Source organism: Prionailurus viverrinus, chromosome B1, assembly GCF_022837055.1.
Source record: "Prionailurus viverrinus isolate Anna chromosome B1, UM_Priviv_1.0, whole genome shotgun sequence".
NCBI classification, from domain to species: Eukaryota; Metazoa; Chordata; class Mammalia; order Carnivora; family Felidae; genus Prionailurus; species Prionailurus viverrinus.
Window position 1 is genome coordinate 584,556 of NC_062564.1, and position 16,510 is coordinate 601,065.

The 16,510-nt window shown below is 58.2% G+C and overlaps 1 protein-coding gene across 12 annotated transcripts in view; it reads left to right on the plus strand.

Moving 5' to 3' along the window:
• The window catches only part of FBXO25 (F-box protein 25), a 52,600-nt gene extending 39,395 nt beyond the window's left edge, over nt 1-13,205 (plus strand). For 4 of the 12 annotated variants that reach the window (XM_047855269.1, XM_047855272.1, XM_047855279.1 and 1 more), the window contains 6 exons: nt 1,743-1,836; nt 4,048-4,232; nt 7,889-8,071; nt 9,351-9,494; nt 11,844-11,870; nt 12,410-13,205. In XM_047855269.1, the coding sequence (XP_047711225.1) occupies nt 1,743-1,836; nt 4,048-4,232; nt 7,889-8,071; nt 9,351-9,494; nt 11,844-11,870; nt 12,410-12,499 (723 nt within the window). In that variant the 3' untranslated portion in view covers nt 12,500-13,205. The other 8 variants (XM_047855273.1, XM_047855274.1, XM_047855281.1 and 5 more) reach the window with 6 other exon arrangements.
• Nucleotides 13,206-16,510: the final 3,305 nt, after the last annotated feature.

Consider the following 16,510-nt stretch of genomic DNA (forward strand, 5'->3'; position numbering starts at 1 on the left):
TGTCTCATGTGGATATTTTACACGATAGTGGAAAACCGTGGGGGGGGGGGGGTGTGCTTGGGAAGACGCAGCCCCATGGACCCTGGTCCCCGCGGGGAAGGAGTACTCATGAGGGCAGGAGGCCTCCAGCTTGGCCTCAGCGTGTTCTCTGCTCTGAGGTTGCTGAGGACCCCGGAGACACTTCACTTACAGGAGTTGTCTCAGTTGATACCGTGTAGAGATAAAAATAACTGTTACTTCTCTGTGGAAAAGTGAAGAGTGGGCGGCACTCCCTTTGCGAGCCTCCTTCGTGTCTGTGGCCGCACCCCATCCAACTGCCCCTGGAGCCCTTCATCACGCACCCCGGGAGTCTGGCTGACTTGGAAACCGCACAGTGGCATTTGGGGACATGGACAGACTGCTGGGCTGGGGCGCTCCCCTCCTCCTCCCTCTGTGCTCTGGGGAGCAGAAGAGACGTGTGTCTGCATGGCTGGTCTGTGTCTCCGAGGCCCCGTGTTGTGGCAGCGGGAACCTGTGTTTAGTAGCGATGCCACGCGGGCAGGTTGTCTGCAGGGCCGTGGCGCGAGGTCTGGGAGGCCGCGGTGGCTGGAGACCTGTCACTGGTGCAGCACTTCCTGGAACAGAGCCCATCCCTTCCTCCCAGTTGGCCTGAATTCTGTCTAATGTGGTTCTAAACTCAGGAGAAAGCGGGTGTTGTTCAGCCCCACGGTGCTGGCCGTGAGGACTTTCAAACTAGGAAGATGCTCAGCAGTGATCAGATCAGGACCAGAAGCCGAGGGGCTGGATCGTCTCGGACACGTCTGGTTTGATCGGCTAGGACCTGTAGGCCCCGCCCTGACGTGTGTGTGTGTGTGTGTGTGTGTGTCTGTGATCATGGCAGCGGAGCACACGTGTGTAAGCATGTTAGAGATGGGAGGATGATTTGCCCCCGAAGATGATCACGTGGTCGTCATCCTTGTAACGCCTGGTTTGGACTTTAGCGGCCTCCCTGGATTCCTTTTCTCCCTCTGGACACCGGCACGGTGAACTGGAGGGAGGGTGGAAAATCCACGTTCCGGGAGACAGGAGGCGGGTGTTCACGCACTCTGAGGCGGGTTCACGCTTGCGGAAAGCAGCCGAGATGGGGCAGAGACGGTGCAGGAAGCCGGGAACAGACGTGTTCCGACCGGGGGTGGGGGCAGGTGTGGGGGCCACCAGAAGACACTCGTGCCAGCGACGGGGAGGTCTGGCTGTGGCCCCCAGAGAATCCCATTTGTGGGCCTGCAGGAGCGGGGGTGGGGGGGCCCTGCCGAACAGGCCCTGCAGGAGGGAGCCCGCGTCTCTCAGAACAGAGTGGGAGGGGGGCGTGGAGAGCCTGTGGCGCCCCCGCCGGTGGGAGTGAGACTGTGCAGGCAGACCCCGGTGGCGGTGCCGGAATCGGACGGGGCTGTCATGGGAGGTGGCAGTGGGTGGGCCAGGGGCCAGAGAGACGCGGGTATGGACGGAGGGACAGGAGCGGGCAAATGGGGAAGAACGAAAGGGAGAGAGAGCGTAAAGGGGAGAGGGCTGGTGGCGGCCAAAGGTGCGGCCCAGCACGCTGTAAGGACGGCATTCAGGAGACTTGCCTGAGGTGAAAATCGCCTTGGATCCGCCCCTCGAGTCCGCGTCCACCCTCGGAAATCACTGTGCTGAGGACGGTGACAGGCCAGGGGCCAGCGCGGCTCCTGCCTCCCCATCAGCTGATGCATCCTCTCCCGTTCCAGCTCCTGCAGCTCATCGCGAAATCCCAGCTGACCTCGCTGAGTGGCGTCGCCCAGAAGAATTACTTCAACATTTTGGACAAAATCGTCCAGAAGGGTGAGCTGCTGACCCATGTGTTTAATGACCTAGATAAGGAGACGGGGACGGGATTCCTCTTTATTACTCGCCAGTGTGGTCAGGAACCGCACTGTCCAATGACGCGGTAGTTTCTAGAGCCAAGTGTAGGTCAGTCTGTGGTTCTACCCTTCTGTTCCTGTGGTTTCCTTTCCTCAAGGTTGCTGTGCACACAAAGGAGCATAATACAGAAGATAGTTACCCCGAGTTCTAGAAAGAGAATTCCTCTTGGCACGGGGCATCCCCGAGTTCTAGAGAGAAAGGTCACCTTGTCACAGGGAATCCCCAAGTTCTAGAGAGAGAGGTCACCTTGTCAGGGGGATCCCTGATTTCTAGAGGTAGAGTTCACCTTGTCACAGGGAATCCCCGAGTTCTAGAGAGAGAAGTCACCTTGTCATAGGGAATCCCCGAGTTCTAGAGAGAGAAGTCACCTTGTCATAGGGAATCCCCGAGTTCTAGAGAGAGGTCATCTAGTCATGGGGAATCCGTGAGTTCTAGAGAGAGAGGTCACCTTATCACAGGGAATCCCCGAGTTCTAGAGAGAGAGGTCATCTAGTCACGGTGATCCCCGAGTTTTAGAGAGAGAGTTCACCTTGTCACAGGGAATCCCCAATTACTAGAGAGAGAGAGAGTTCACCTTGTCAAGGGGAGTCCCCGAGTTCTAGAGAGTCGACCTTGTCAGGAGGGATCTCCGATTTCTAGAGAGAGTGTTCACCTTGTCAGGAGGGATCCCTGAGCTTTAGAGAGTTCACCTTGTTAAGGGGAATCCCCAATTTCTAGAGAGAGAGTTCACCTTGTCACAGGGAATCCCCAATTTCTAGAGAGTTCACCTTGTCAGGGGGATCCCCAAGTTCTAGAGAGAGAGAGTTCACTTTGTCAGGGGGAATCCCCAATTTCTAGAAAGAGTTCACCTTGTCAGGGGGACTCCCCGAGTTCTAGAGAGAGAGTGTTCACCTTGTCAGGGGTGATCCCTGATTTCTAGAGAGAGAGTTCACCTTCTCAGGGGAGATCCCTGATTTCTAGAGAGTTCACCTTGTCACAGGGATTCCCCAATTACTAGAGAGAGAGAGAGAGAGAGTTCACCTTGTCAGGGGGAATCCCCGAGTTCTAGAGAGAGAGTGTTCACCTTGTCAGAGGGAATCCCCGAGTTCTAGAGAGAGAGAGTTCACCTTGTCAGGGGCGATCCCCGATTTCTAGAGAGAGAGTTCACCTTGTCACAGGGAATCCCCAATTTCTAGAGAGTTCACCTTGTCAGGGGGGATCCCCAAGTTCTAGAGAGAGAGAGTTCACTTTGTCAGGGGGAATCCCCAATTTCTAGAAAGAGAGTTCACCTTGTCAGGGGGACTCCCCGAGTTCTAGAGAGAGAGAGTTCACCTTGTCAGGGGGAATCCCCGAGTTCTAGAGAGAGAGAGTTCTCCTTGTCAGGGGCGATCCCCGATTTCTAGAGAGAGAGTTCACCTTGTCACAGGTAACCAGGTGGCATGTCGTGCTTGCTTTATGTTTCCATGACCAAGGTTGTAGACGTTTAGGCATCAAACAAGCCTGGAGCTTTATTTTTAATTTAACGCTTGTCTTGATTAATTACTGGCTAATAATAAATGGAGTTTAAATTTCACACCATGAGTTTATGCTCCCGTGTAAATTTAGGATTGTATGTGTAAGGCATTTTTAAATATCAATTCTCTTTATGATGAGTATAAAGGAAGCAGAGGTTGCCAATTTTAAAGGCAAAATTATAGACTCAACCAAAATTCTACTATTAGGTAATATTTTCATGTTTTTCTAAATTTTATCATGTTTCTGGTATCTCAGAAGTGATGCCAGTTTGGGGTTGTGGTGAAATTAGGTCATCGTGTTTTGTTTTGGTTGAATATACATGACCTAAATTCACCACCATAATCATTTTCAAGCACATTCACATGGTTGTGTGACCACCCCTCCATCTGCCTCCGGAACATCCCCGTGGACTCTGACCCCTCCCTGGCGCCCACCCCGCCTTGTCTCAGAACGGGCTCCACATGGGGTCTGTCCCTTCGCGATGCCCCCCTCCCTCCCCGTTACGGGACACCACCCCCTGGATTCACCCCTGTTGGGGCAGAGCAGTGCTCCGCTCTGTGGCGCGTCTGTGAATGCTGTCGGTAGACGAGGAGTTGACTTGTACAGATCCGCAGTCTTGTGTTGTGTCCTACCCAGTGCTCGACGACCACCAGAACCCCCGCCTCATCAAGGATCTTCTCCAGGACCTGAGCTCCACCCTGTGCATCCTTGTCCGCGGGGTCGGGAAGTCCGTGCTGGTGGGGAACAGCAACATCTGGGTGTGCCGTCTGGAGACCGTTCTTGCCTGGCAGCAGCAGCTGCAGAACCTTCAGATGACTAAGGTAGGGGCTCGTGGGCCCGACAGCCGCGTGCGGGGAGTCCGCGTCACAGGATGCTTCCCGGTGACCACAGGGCCCGAGCGGCTGGTACAGCTTTTGGAGGGGTTTTTTTTCTTTGTGTGTTTGTAATTACTGCTTGAAGATGCTATGGGCCAGATGGCCCCGTGATGGCTTCCATCGCCTTTGAGAAGACCGTGGGGGTGGCCATCACCGAGAGGCTGGGTCGTGAGGCAGTGCGTTAACTTGCCTCTAAAGGAAGTTAGGTGTTTGGGCCAGAATAACACCCCGTGAGTCCATCTGCCTTGTACTGCCGGCGACTCCTGTGCACACAGTGCTGCTTCTCCAGGGTCCACGTTTGCCCCACGAGCCTGCTGTCCCTGTTGTCACATGCATCCGCCTGGAGCTCTGCAAGAACGCGCTTGGGCAGAAGAGGGTGCAGATCCCGTCACTTGTCCGGAAAGGGCTTATTCCAGGAACTGAAAGTGTTCGCCCAGTTGACTAAGTCAGTGTTGCAGGTGGTATTCTGTTCACGTCCGGGATTGTGTAAGGGAAAGAGTGGGCGGAATGGCCTGCGGTGCCCAGCAGGTGATGGATTCTCCAGATTGCCCTTCTGATGGGGCTGAGGTCCCCTCCCGTCAGTGCGCCTGAGGCTCCACACGAAGGCGGCTGCTTTCAGAAGTGATCTGGAAAACCTTAACTATGGGCCACTTATTTGCCATCTGAATATGGGATTTACGGAAAGAGTAGAGGTTCCCTAACTATGGCTTGAAGTTACAACAGATTCGCTTACGTTCAGCGTTGGTAAGCACTCAACAGACTTGACAGAAGCATCATCTGTGCAGCGGATGTGGTGTCCCCCCCGCGGCTGAGGGCTGTGACTGGAAAGTCCGCCTGTGAGAGGGACACGCACGCCGTGTGGAAGCCTTGCACAAGTGGCCAGACCCCACACCTGTGCCCCACCTGTCTCTCGCGTGCGTGGCCAGACAGCCTGGAGGTGCCGCCTGAACTAGTGAGCTGGGGGAGGGCGGCCAGCAGGGGTCTGAGGTCAGGACCCCCATGGAGGGAGCTCGTGGAGAGAGAAACTGGCGGTGGCAGCAGCCCCCACGGGAGGGCAGACAAGCACACGGTTGGGCTGGGGCACGTTGCATCACGAGGGAAAGGCAGGCAGAGGCCTTGGCCGCTAGCAGGACCGAGAAGGCACCCGCCTCCTGGTGGGTCCTCCTGTCATTTACGGCAGCTTGGAGGAGGCCCCAAGGGAGGGCAGGGGCGGGGACTGTCTCCTGACCTGGGCCCCGCTCTGCGCTCGGAGCTGGCTTTCCTGGGGCATGGTCCCCGCAGTCACTCGCACCAGGGAGGAAACGGAAAGACTGGTGTGTGAAGTGACACGGTCATGTCCACACCGGTCCTGATATCGGATATCGCGCCATGGGCTCCCTCTCTGCCCGCGTGACCTGGGCTTTGTACCCTCACAGCGGGCAGTGCGGGGAGGCTCACGGGTGGGAAGGTTACAGGAACTCGGAGGCAGGAGCTCCTCAGGGCGTCAGGCTGAGGCCACAGGCCAGCGAGCCTTGAGCTCCACCTTCGATTATTCAGAGGACGCTTGTGTAGACGCCAGTGGAGCAGGGCAGCCGAGCATGCGCCCGGAGCATGGACCGTGTGGGTCCAAGAGCACTGCCTGGAGCTGAGCCCCGCCGGCCTCGGACACCGCGTCCCGTGTCCCTGGTGGCAGCAGTGGCCTCCTCTTCCAAGTTCCAGGAAAGAAGTCAGCGTGGTGACCCTTAAATGTAGGCTCCTGGCCTCCCAGAACTGTGTGGCCAGGTTGTGGGCATCTGCATCAGGGGGTCATTGTGTGCTGGGAGCCCAGGCAGCCCGCGCGGGACTGCAGGGGACCGTGCGTGACCGCAGGTCAGTCCAGCTCGTGGGTGTGAGAGTCATGGTGCCTGAGTCTGGGGTCCTGCCTGCGGGGAGCAGACCCCTTGCTGTTGCTGCTGCTGAAAGGTGGCGGAAACTCCCCCAGGGCAAGGACAGGAGGCCCTGCTGTGAGGGGAGAAAGTCGAGGGCGGAGGCGGGTCCTCACTGGGTCCTGTGGGAGCCAGGGCAGATCGAGGGCCTGCAGCGAAGGTGGGCGTGCTCCCGCAGGAGTGGGAACGGGTACGTGCGATGTGCCAGGAGGGCCAGAGCAGGAGGGGAGGAGCCGCGTTCCTGCCCGCCTGGGGACCTGCTTGTGGAGCTCAACAGGAAATGGCTCAGTAGTGGGGGGGGGGGGGGGGGGCAGCTGAGTGGAAGGCACCACAGCTTCGGCTCTCAACTGACGGTCCAGCCGGGGTTTGTGCCGCCTCACGTTTGCTGGTGTTTTCTGTGGTGCCGTCTGGTTCAGTCACACTGGACCGTCCGGCCTCGCCAATCAGGGTGTTTCCTGCGCCTTGTGAGGGCAGCGGGTGTTCATGAGCTCCGGTGTGACGCGCAGGTTCCTCTGGGGAGGAGGAAGGAGGAGCACAGGAGCAGAAGGAGCCGTCACATTCCTGCTGTAGTGCCCACAGAGCATGTGTGTGTGGGCCCGCGCGTGCGCCCTCTGCCGTGTGCCAGCAGCACTGACAGCTCGTGTCTGCGGGTGCCGTGCTGTCCAGCGGAGGCGGGGACACGTTTGTCAGTGCGATGGCAGGAACACGGGACACGCCTGTGCAGCACTGCCCGGTGACGTCTCCCAGGCTGGTGGCTAGGGGCCCGACGAGGGGAAACATCCTCAGAGATGTGCCCTGAGCTGTCACCACGCCCGGAGGCATGGGAATCCTCCTCACGGCCCCCGCAAAGTGCCACGATGCACCTGTATGGGGACTGCTGCCGAGCAGTGACACAGCGACGACGTGGGCCGAGAGTGCGCGGCCTGGCCCCTCTCCGCAACTGCCGGGGGATTTGGGGACCAAGCTCGAGGAGTGCTCCCCCCACAGGCACCGACTGTGCCTAGGGAACTGGGCTGCCCAAGAGAACAGAAACCAGAGGGAGCCGGCCGTCCCTGGGGCTGACCGCCAGGGACGAGGACAGTCTCTCAGCCACTCAGCCACGTCAGGAGTGTGCACGGGTGTGCACACGTCCCCGAGCCCACAGGACTCTGCACCCTTGTTTAACCCTCACTGCGCTCCCCGTGTGCTAGTGAGGGGTTCTTGCCGGGAGGTGGGGGTGCTGACAGGGTGCCTGCCTCCCTCCCTCTGTCGCCTCTCTCTCCATCCGGGTCCCCTCCCCCACCTCCCCTCCACTCCCCCCATGGGGTGTGCACAGGCTCCACCCCATCCCTTGGAGCTGCACCCTCGGGAGGGAGTGGGGAGGGCACAGCTTCTACATTAGAAACTGGATACCCAGCGCTACCGGGGCCTCTGCGATCAGCCAGTGACTCCCCGCCACCCTTCTCCCTGCTCAGGACCCCCTGGCCCCCAGCCACGTCCATGCCATGTGGAAGATGTGAATCTTGCGCAGGGGGAGGGTGTGACCCCTGGGGCCTGGGGCCTGGGGCAGCACAGGACTCCACTGCCAGGAGGGAGGGACGGTGGCATTTGGGCGGCGCGTTGGTCGGAGCTTCTGCTCAGGCTCGGCTGCTGGGTTTCCTTACGGCCTGGCGCCCTCTCGTGCTGCGCGCAGTGAACCGCCGTCCGTGTCCCTTCCAGCAGGTGAACGACGGCCTCACCCTCAGCGACCTCCCACTGCACATGCTCAACAACATCCTGTACAGATTCTCCGATGGCTGGGACATCGTGACGCTGGGCCAGGTGACTCCGACCTTGTCTGCGCTCAGTGAGGACCGGCAGCTGTGGAAGCGGCTGTGTCAGTACCACTTCGCGGAGAAGCAGGTGAGCGTGGGGGCCCCTCAAAGCTTGTGCAGGACCCCGTGATTTCTCCTCGGGAGCTTGTGAAGTTCAGTTTCCACGTTGGGGAGGGTCCGTGATGGCAGATGTGACCCAGCACAGATGGCAGAGTGAGGCAGGGCTTTTGGGTCCCCGGTCGGCACCAGGGCATCTGTTCCTTGCCTGCTGGCCTCCCCTGCGCCGCATGCCCTGTAGGTGCTGTGCCCCCTGAACCCGAGCCTGTGCCCAGCAGCTGTACACGGCTCTCTGCGCTCCCCTCCCCGCAGCCCGTGCCTTCAGACCCAGTTCTGAGAACCGGCGACCTGCCGGCCGTTCCGGTTTGCTGTCGTGACTCCGGGACCGGAGCTGGAGTCTCACACACGTGAGGGGCAGGTGGGACGGTCAGGAACCAGGCCACCTGTCAGAGGAGGGTGTGGCTGCTGTGGGGACAGATGAGGGCAGTAGACAGAGCCTTGGATGTGTGCTCCGGGGGAGGCCGTCGCTCTCAGAGGACAGGGCGGCGGGTGTCCTTGAGAAAGGGCAGGTTGTGGTGTGCGTGAGGGTGCTGCAGCCACGCCGTGCCCCGGGCTTTCCCCAGCGGGCTGAGAGGAGCCACGAGAGCACTGGGAGCAGAGTGCAGTTTCTGTGAGATTGTTGGTCCTCTGGAAGAACGTTCAGGAGAGTGTGAGGATGCCTCCGAGGCCAGGAGGGCGGCTCCTGGAGGAGGCGCTGGGGCTGGAGTGGCACAGGGAAGTGAGCGGGCCACCTGCCCTGGGGACCAGACGGAGTCCAGGGCGTAAGGGACCCACCAGACCTGGTGCTGGAGGTCCTGGGCCGTCAGCTAAGCAAAGGGCCATTGGGTTTAGTTGGAGGCCTCTGTGACCCCAGAGAAAATGGTCAAGGTGGATTTGCTGTGGAAGAATCAGAGAAGTCAGGATGAATTTCAGCTGCGAGGAAAGACTGGGGTTCTAAGGTCAGCATAGATGAGGGGTGTTGAATTCTTTGGAGGGAGCAGGGGGAGAAGCCAGGGAAGGAGAGAGAAGGTTCTCCAGGATGGAGGCGGCAGGTGGGACTTGCCTTGGGCGCTGTCTCTGACGGTGGCAGAGCCCCAGGAGGGCACAGGTCTCCTGGGCGGGGATGCTGCCCTGTCCTGGTCCCATCTGATTTGATCCAGGTGAGTTGCATTTCAGGTAACTGTGTCCTGCACTCTGCTGCCTTGTGAAGTCAAGCTGCACCTGATACCGTCTGTGAGAGCCACGTGCTGAACAGAGTTGTGTGTGTCCAGTTTTGTAGACACCTGATTGTTTCGGAGAAGGGCCATGTGGAGTGGAAGCTCATGTACTTCGTGCTGGAGAAGCACTACCCAACCCGGGAGCAGTACGGGGACACCCTGCACTTCTGCCGGCACTGCAGCATCCTCTTCTGGAAGGTGAGGCAGCTGGGCGGCTGCATCCTGGACACGGCTGTCCACTGTAGGCCCAACAGTAAGAAGATGACAGTTTCCTCAGTGTCACGGCAGGGGGACCAAGTCATGGAAGTAAAACGTAGAACTTGGAGTCTGAATCAGAACACATTTCTGCCTTTGCTGGGCACTCGCTGGCAGGACGTGTCCCCGGGTTGGTGGGGCCCATGGCTCCTGGTCCTGGGCCGGTGCCGGGTTCCTGCCGCATCTCCTGCCTGCGGTTCTGGATGCCCTACCAGCCCACAACTGGAGGGCAGGGGTGAACTGTCCTTTGTACACCTGGGTGGAGCCCGTCTGGAGCTGTTCTGGGACCCCTTGGAGGTGCCTCCACAGGCTCCCCCTCCAGGCCCAGCCCCCACAGTAGGGAGGGCACAGCCTTCCAGACACACAGGGGGTTTCCTGACTTACCTGACGGGAAACTGGACCAGAGTTTCCTGACTCACACTTGAACCCGAGTACCCAGTGTGCTGGGCGCCCGGCACCCTGTCACCTCCCGCCACGCAGACCCGGGGCTCTCCTGGGCCCTCCAGGCGGAGGTGAGCACGTGCACACCGGCCCTGGGCAGCCCCTCGTCTTCCTCACCTGCTGATACTCTGCATCTGGGACTGTGTGTTTATGTTGTGAGATTTCCACGGGAGAGGGGAGCAGACCCTGCTGAGGGCGACCCGGTGCGCGTCCCGTGTGCGGCATGGCCCTCTCGCGCTCTCCCGCCATCCGCGTCTACCTGGCCGATCCAGCCCTATCTGTTCACTTCTACCTGTGATTTGTTAGGTAGACCATGTAGCAAGCCCTAGGTTGTCGGAAAAGAGAGGACTGCTTGAGATTTTTCTCATTTCACGTTATATTTACAGTAGTGTCACTTCTGGGATTTCAGGTTATCCGTGGCAGTGAATGTGATGATGTTGTTTGCTGTATTTTAATGGAGGTTTATTTACTCTGTGAAAGGTGGGCAGCGTCACGGATCCTTCCTGATGCCTCCTTGTGCCAGTTACATGCGATCGTGTTTCTGACTCGCTGGCTTACACTTTAGCAGGACTTCCTTCTCAGAACGGAAAAGACAGAACATGTCATGTGTCTTGCAGTGGCTGTCCTGTAGAACATGTTCTCTAGAACACAGTTCAAGAGCAGAGCGTCTGTGAGCAGGCCCGTCCCTCCCTCGGTCTCATGTCTGTCAGAGGATGAGTGGGGCTCCAGGTGGGGGCAGAGGGGCCTGGGTCACCAGTCGAAGGGCACAGACGATAGTGTGATGGGGGCCGCGTCTCACACACGGCATGTCCTTGTGGACAGAGAGGAGTTGGGGCCTCACCTGACAGGACCAGACTGACCTCTGTCTGCAGTCCCAGCACTGATGCCAACCCACCACGGTGTGTCCCCTGATGCCGTTGGAGCGGGTCCCCGCATGCGATCTGGTCTCAGGGCCCCTTGCTCAGTGCCTACACTGGGGGCCCTGCTCCTTCCTCCTGCCTGGCTGCAGCTGAGTGTCTGGATCCCCCCTCCCGCCCCCGCAGCTCCAGGGAGAGTGGTGTCAGGTTGGGGGGGGGGTGTTGGGAGCCAGACAGAGTCCAGGTACTGCCTGGGACCATGTCACCTGTCTTGGGGTGTCTGCCACCAGAGATCAGATTGAGGAGAGACCGGTGTTGATGACACTGCAGGTCTGGGGCTCTGGGTGGGAGTGGGAGTGATCACAGCTGGCTATGCCTGTGTGCAGGAGGTTCCCGGGCCGCCTCGTGCACTCTGCCTTCACGACGCAGTGACAATACGCTGGTGTCCAGCCCCAGGTCCCTGCAGCCAGGCCCACGCGTGGCGGGCGGGTGGTGGTCTCCTTCCTCTTGACCCCAGTGGGTGGTGGGCGGGTGGCCACGAGGCTCCTGGCACCTGTGGGATCTAGTTCACTTGATTCAGCAGCAGGCGCTCAGCTGTGAGGGAAGGAACAAAGGGCTTTCCTAAACCTGTTGTAAACCTTTCAGTACAAAACGTACGTGGAAACACCAGCTCTGCTTTGCGTGTTCTAGTGAACAGTCGCAAAGAGCTTGGGCACCGAGTGGTCAGTGGAGGTGGATGTGGAAACGGGCATCTTTGTCGCTGCCACAGGACCATCCTCAAGTCGAGGGGTCCTCGGTGCTGCCACCCACGCTCGCTTTAATGACACGTGTGTGGCCTGGTCTAATTACCCGATGGTTCTGGTTAACACTCAGACACCTGCTATCAGAGCCAGTGTTCAGTGCAGCCCACTCTCTCGCTCGCTCTAATGCTGGTTTTCCTTTCTCTCCCGCCCCTGCCCGCACTCCTCCCGGTTCTTTCTCCACGATCTCGAAGGACTGCCGCCTTGCTTTGTTGTTCAAGGTACCTCCGTGCTAGACCAGGCCTGTGTCGCGTCCCATGCATGCTCCCCACCGACCGGCTGGCCTGGGCTCCCAGCATGCGTGGGGCCTGCGGCCAGAGGTGGGCTCCTGCTCGCTCCAGCCCCACCAGGGTTCAGGGAAGACCCTGCAGGCCAGCGCTCGAGCGGCAGGCTCAGCCGGAGGGGAAATCGTAGACTAGTCCTTAGACCTCCCGCGCAGGTGCTGCCCTGGCGTGGCCGAGGGCTCCCATCGGCCTGGGCTCTCAGTCCACAGAAAGCCTGTGTCCTTAGTCCTCTGTCCTGTTAGGTGTGACCCTGGTCCCCAGCTGCACGCTGCCTGCGAGCTGATGGGCATGGGCCTGACCCCACGGGGCAGGGTGGGAGCAGAGCGGCTGCGGGGGAACACAGCGTGTGGAGCCAGGCCAGGGAGGCAGAAACCCCCGGCCCCTATCTCTTCTGACAAACTGCCGTGGCCCGTGTACTTCCCACGTGTTGTGACGGGGCAGCTGCTGGGTGCTGACGCCTCTCCCTCCCCCCGCAGGACTCGGGGCACCCCTGCACGGCCGCCGACCCCGACAGCTGCTTCATGCCTGTGTCTCCACAGCACTTCATCGACCTGTTCCGGTTCTGAAGGTGCCATCGCTGCGGGAGGGGCGTCAACACCGGGTGGCACCCACACCAGGCAGCAGCCAGCGGTGAGGATAGGGACATGAGGATGAGGACGAGGACGACGTGGAGAACGCTCCCCCGTGTGGCCAGGGCTGTGGGGCTGGTTTCAGTTACAAAGGGGGTCAGGGAACCCAAGCAAAAGCATTTCTACTCTCTCCTCTAGAAAGTCCTTTTCATCCAAGTCTACTAAAATTGGCAACTTTGCAGATTTATAAGTACGGTTCAGTCAGATTCTGGATTTTTAGCACCACACTGTGTGCTGAGCTGACACTAACAGCTAATGCTGTTCTTCCTAACTGTCCAATGATAGTTTCCTGATTTCGTAGTCATGAGAGGCAAGGGACAGAGTAAGTGAGCCTTGTAGATACCGGGTGCAGAGTATTTATTTTTCTTCGTGTGTGTTAACTGCACTGGCTGTGTCCAAGTGAACCCTCTGCGCATTGAACCTTGGGAGACGTGCGGTGTCTCTGTGTTTGGTGGTCGGGCTGTGAACTCTGCAGAGGTGGCCGGCAGAGGCGGTGGTGGGGTGCTCCTGGTGAACCACAGGGCAGCAGCCGGCCACGGAGCGTGCACCACGGCAAGGAGGAGGAGGGACAGCCCTCGGCCTCGACTGCCCTGTACTGGAGATCCTTTTACAGACAGAGTAATAAATCTTGTCTGTCTACCGACGGAGCTTCTGTTTTGCGTCTTTCTGGAAAAGTGTGAGTGATTTCATAGCATTTATTTAAACTTTTAAAAAAGATTGCCTTATTTTTAAAATAATGCACGTCTATTTTGGATAATTTTGAAAATAAAGGTGTTAAAAAAGAATATAAAAATCCCCCATAATCCTGCCCCTGGAGGGGCCTGCTGTCTCTTGCTAGAAAGGATGTCGCCACCCCCTCCCGCTGTTGGAGAGAAACACATCGTGGATTCCGGTCTTTCAGTAGTGTCAGGGCCCACCCGCCCACCCCCCCGCGGAATCATTTCTACTTTGTCCTTTAGTGTTTGTCTCTGCCAAGTGTATTGGAATGGTTTGCAGTTTTGCATACTTGTAAGTAAAGATTCTGCACCTTCGGTGTCCTGTCCTGTATTGCCCGGATGCTGGGGGCACAGCTTGTACACGGTGCACAGTCGCTTCCCGCGGAATGGCCGTGGAGCCCAGGGCGTCTGTGTCTTGTGTAAGAGCTTCTCATGGAGTGTAAGCCTCCGTTTAGCATTTTCACTTTATGAGCAACCGTTTTCTCAGCAGCATTTTGAAAGCATGGTTTTCATTGGTTGCTCAGCACCATCCAGGCCGGTCTTTGTTGTCAGGGCCCGCGGGCTGTGCAGCTGGTACCTCCTCAAGACGAACGTGTCGAAGGATGTTTTCAGACTGTCCTGTGAACAGAAGTTGTCACAACCGGAGACAACGGTGTTGAGTCCCAAGGACGGCCACCCCCACGTCCTGTTCCCTCGGCACTTTTCCTAAGGGAAGGACGAGGCGCGGCGACATTTCCTTTTCTTTGTCGGCCATTCGCTTCTGCTTTTGGTCGGTTACCTAACGTGTACCTTTTGCCGGTTGCCTTTTGTATTAATTTCTTCTTAAGAGGATATTGAAGTTTGGGCTCTTTTCCCCAAACAATGGTGATGGTGTCGCAGGGACAGGAGCACAGCCTGTCTCTGCACAGGGGACGCAGTCAGACCCAGACCTGGGATGCGCGGGGCCCAGGTGCGTGCACGAGCCTGGCCCGAGCTAGTGGCAGTCTCAGCCGTGTCCAGGAAGACACGGAGTTGAGGCCGCGGACTAAGGTGGCAACAGCCACGTGGAGGCACAGATCCAGGATGGGGCGAGACGCAGACTGGTCGTAAATCCACACCCTGGAATGCAGGTACTTGGGAATTCCGGTCTGTGGAGAGCCTTCCAGAGCAGGGGACGGTGAGGCGTGAGGGCACGGACAGCTGGAGACCCTGCGGTCAGTCTCATGTGCCTTTGGTCCCGAGACGGGGTGTGCATGAGGTGAGCCCCGTGGGCACTGCCAGCCCAGGAAGCCCATCCAGACGCAGCCCCACTTTGCCCGTCTCAAGGCACAGAAAGATGTTTCTCACCCGGTGTGGACCCAGAGGACCGAGGTGGTCCCTGTCACAGTTCCGCAGGTGGCACTGTTGACTGTTGAGGCCTTGGTCCTGAGAAGTAGGTCTGCTGAGAGACCGTATTCGAGGATCTGACTGCGTCTGACGTGTGCCGTGCGTGAATGCTGCCATTGTCTTGCTGTGCAGACACCTGTGTAAAACATGTGTTCGCTTGTGTCCTCTGACCTTGCTGAACCCCTGACTCGGCCCAGAGCAGTCGTATAGATTCCTTACGAGCAGCGACACGAGTCCCCATCCTCGGCAGCGGGGAACACGGACTGGAACTGCCAGGTTGACAGCAGGGTGTAGACGTCTGTCGTCTCTCTCGTGTGAGGGCGGCTGCGAGGTCAGCTGTGTGCTTTCTGCAGACGCCTCTATCAGGTTGAGGGTGAAGCTTCCAGTTCTACTTTTTGGGGAGTTTTTAAATTATGAGTATTGGACTCTGTCAAGTGTTTTTTCTGCATCTGTTGAGATCATGTGGTTTCATCCTTCATCCTATTTGGGTATCACATTGGCTAATTTAAGATTTTATCTTTAATCCCTACCCTCAATGTGGGGCTCCAGCTCAACCACCTGCTGAGCCCGCCAGGCGCCCACATCCCTTGATCTCTGCAGGTTGCACCACCCTTGCATTGTGAGCTGAGGCCCTGCGTACATGGTTGTGGGTTTGGGTCTTCCGGCGTCAGGTGCGGGGTTTTTTGTGAGAGGCCTCAGTCTGCGCGTCGTCGTGCTGCCTGGTTTGGGCACCAGGGTGAAGACGGCTTCCGAGAATGACCTTGCCCTGGAAGTGGTCCAGCTGCCTTTTGGTGGAAGGGTGTGTGGAGGACTCATGTTAATTCTCCTTTAAACATTGGGTAGAACTCCACGTGAGTCGTGGTTACTGAGAAGCTTCCCTGTCGGAAAACCTGCTCCCTGTCAGAGGATAAGGCTTGCCCGGTTCTGCGTGTTTGCTTGGAGCTCCTCTCCCGAGGAGCCTGCGCTTCAGCAACGGCCAGGATGCTTTCTCCACAGTCACTGCCAGTGACAGGTGCTGCCCTCTGAAAACCAGTTTGAAGAGGCAAAAGGTCAGGGTGCCTGGGGGGCTCAGTCGGTTGAGCATCTGACTTCGGCTCAGGTCATCATCTTACAGTTCGTGAGTTCAAGCCCCACGTCGGGTTCTGTGCTGACAGCTCGGAGCCTGGAGCCCTTCGGATTCTGTGTCTTCCTCTTTCTGCCCCTCCCCATTCATGCACTCTCTCAAAAAATGAATAAATTTTAAAAATTTGTAAAAAAAAAAAAAAAAAACAACAAAAGCGCTCATGGTTTATGAAACATCACATCACTTCCTTCATGAACTGTGTGTGCAAATCATGCTCCACCCGTCTTCCTCCCTCCTCCCCACCTTGCGTGCCATCAGACACTGCGCAGTGACCCACCAGAGGGTGTGCACAGACACGAGGAAGGCCGTCAGGACCTACCTGCCCTGGGCGCCCGCCTGCCAGCACCCTCTGGGCTGACAGTCCCCGTTTCCACCCGGTTCTCAATGCAGCCTTGCCCGTCTGTTGTCCTGCACAGGTTCCTGGCATGTAGACACCAGTGTCCCCGTGACTGACCTGAGTGGGTGTCTCTGGAGCCCCGAGGGTGGCGTGGCAGCAGGTGTTGTCCCACAGACCACCCACGCTGGAAGAGGTGGGTGACCCGCCGTGTGTCCATCGCTGTCCTGTCCTCTCACCCAGGGTCAGGCCTGCAGCAAGTGCTGCAGCCACGAACTGGGCTTGTGGCCCTCAGCCAGAGAGGAGCCAGGAGGCAGCTCTCCAGGCACCTGGACTCCTCCGACCGACACTGCTCTTCTGTTTAGGATACGACCTGCCACGTCACGTTGTGTTTTGTTTTTTTGGAATAA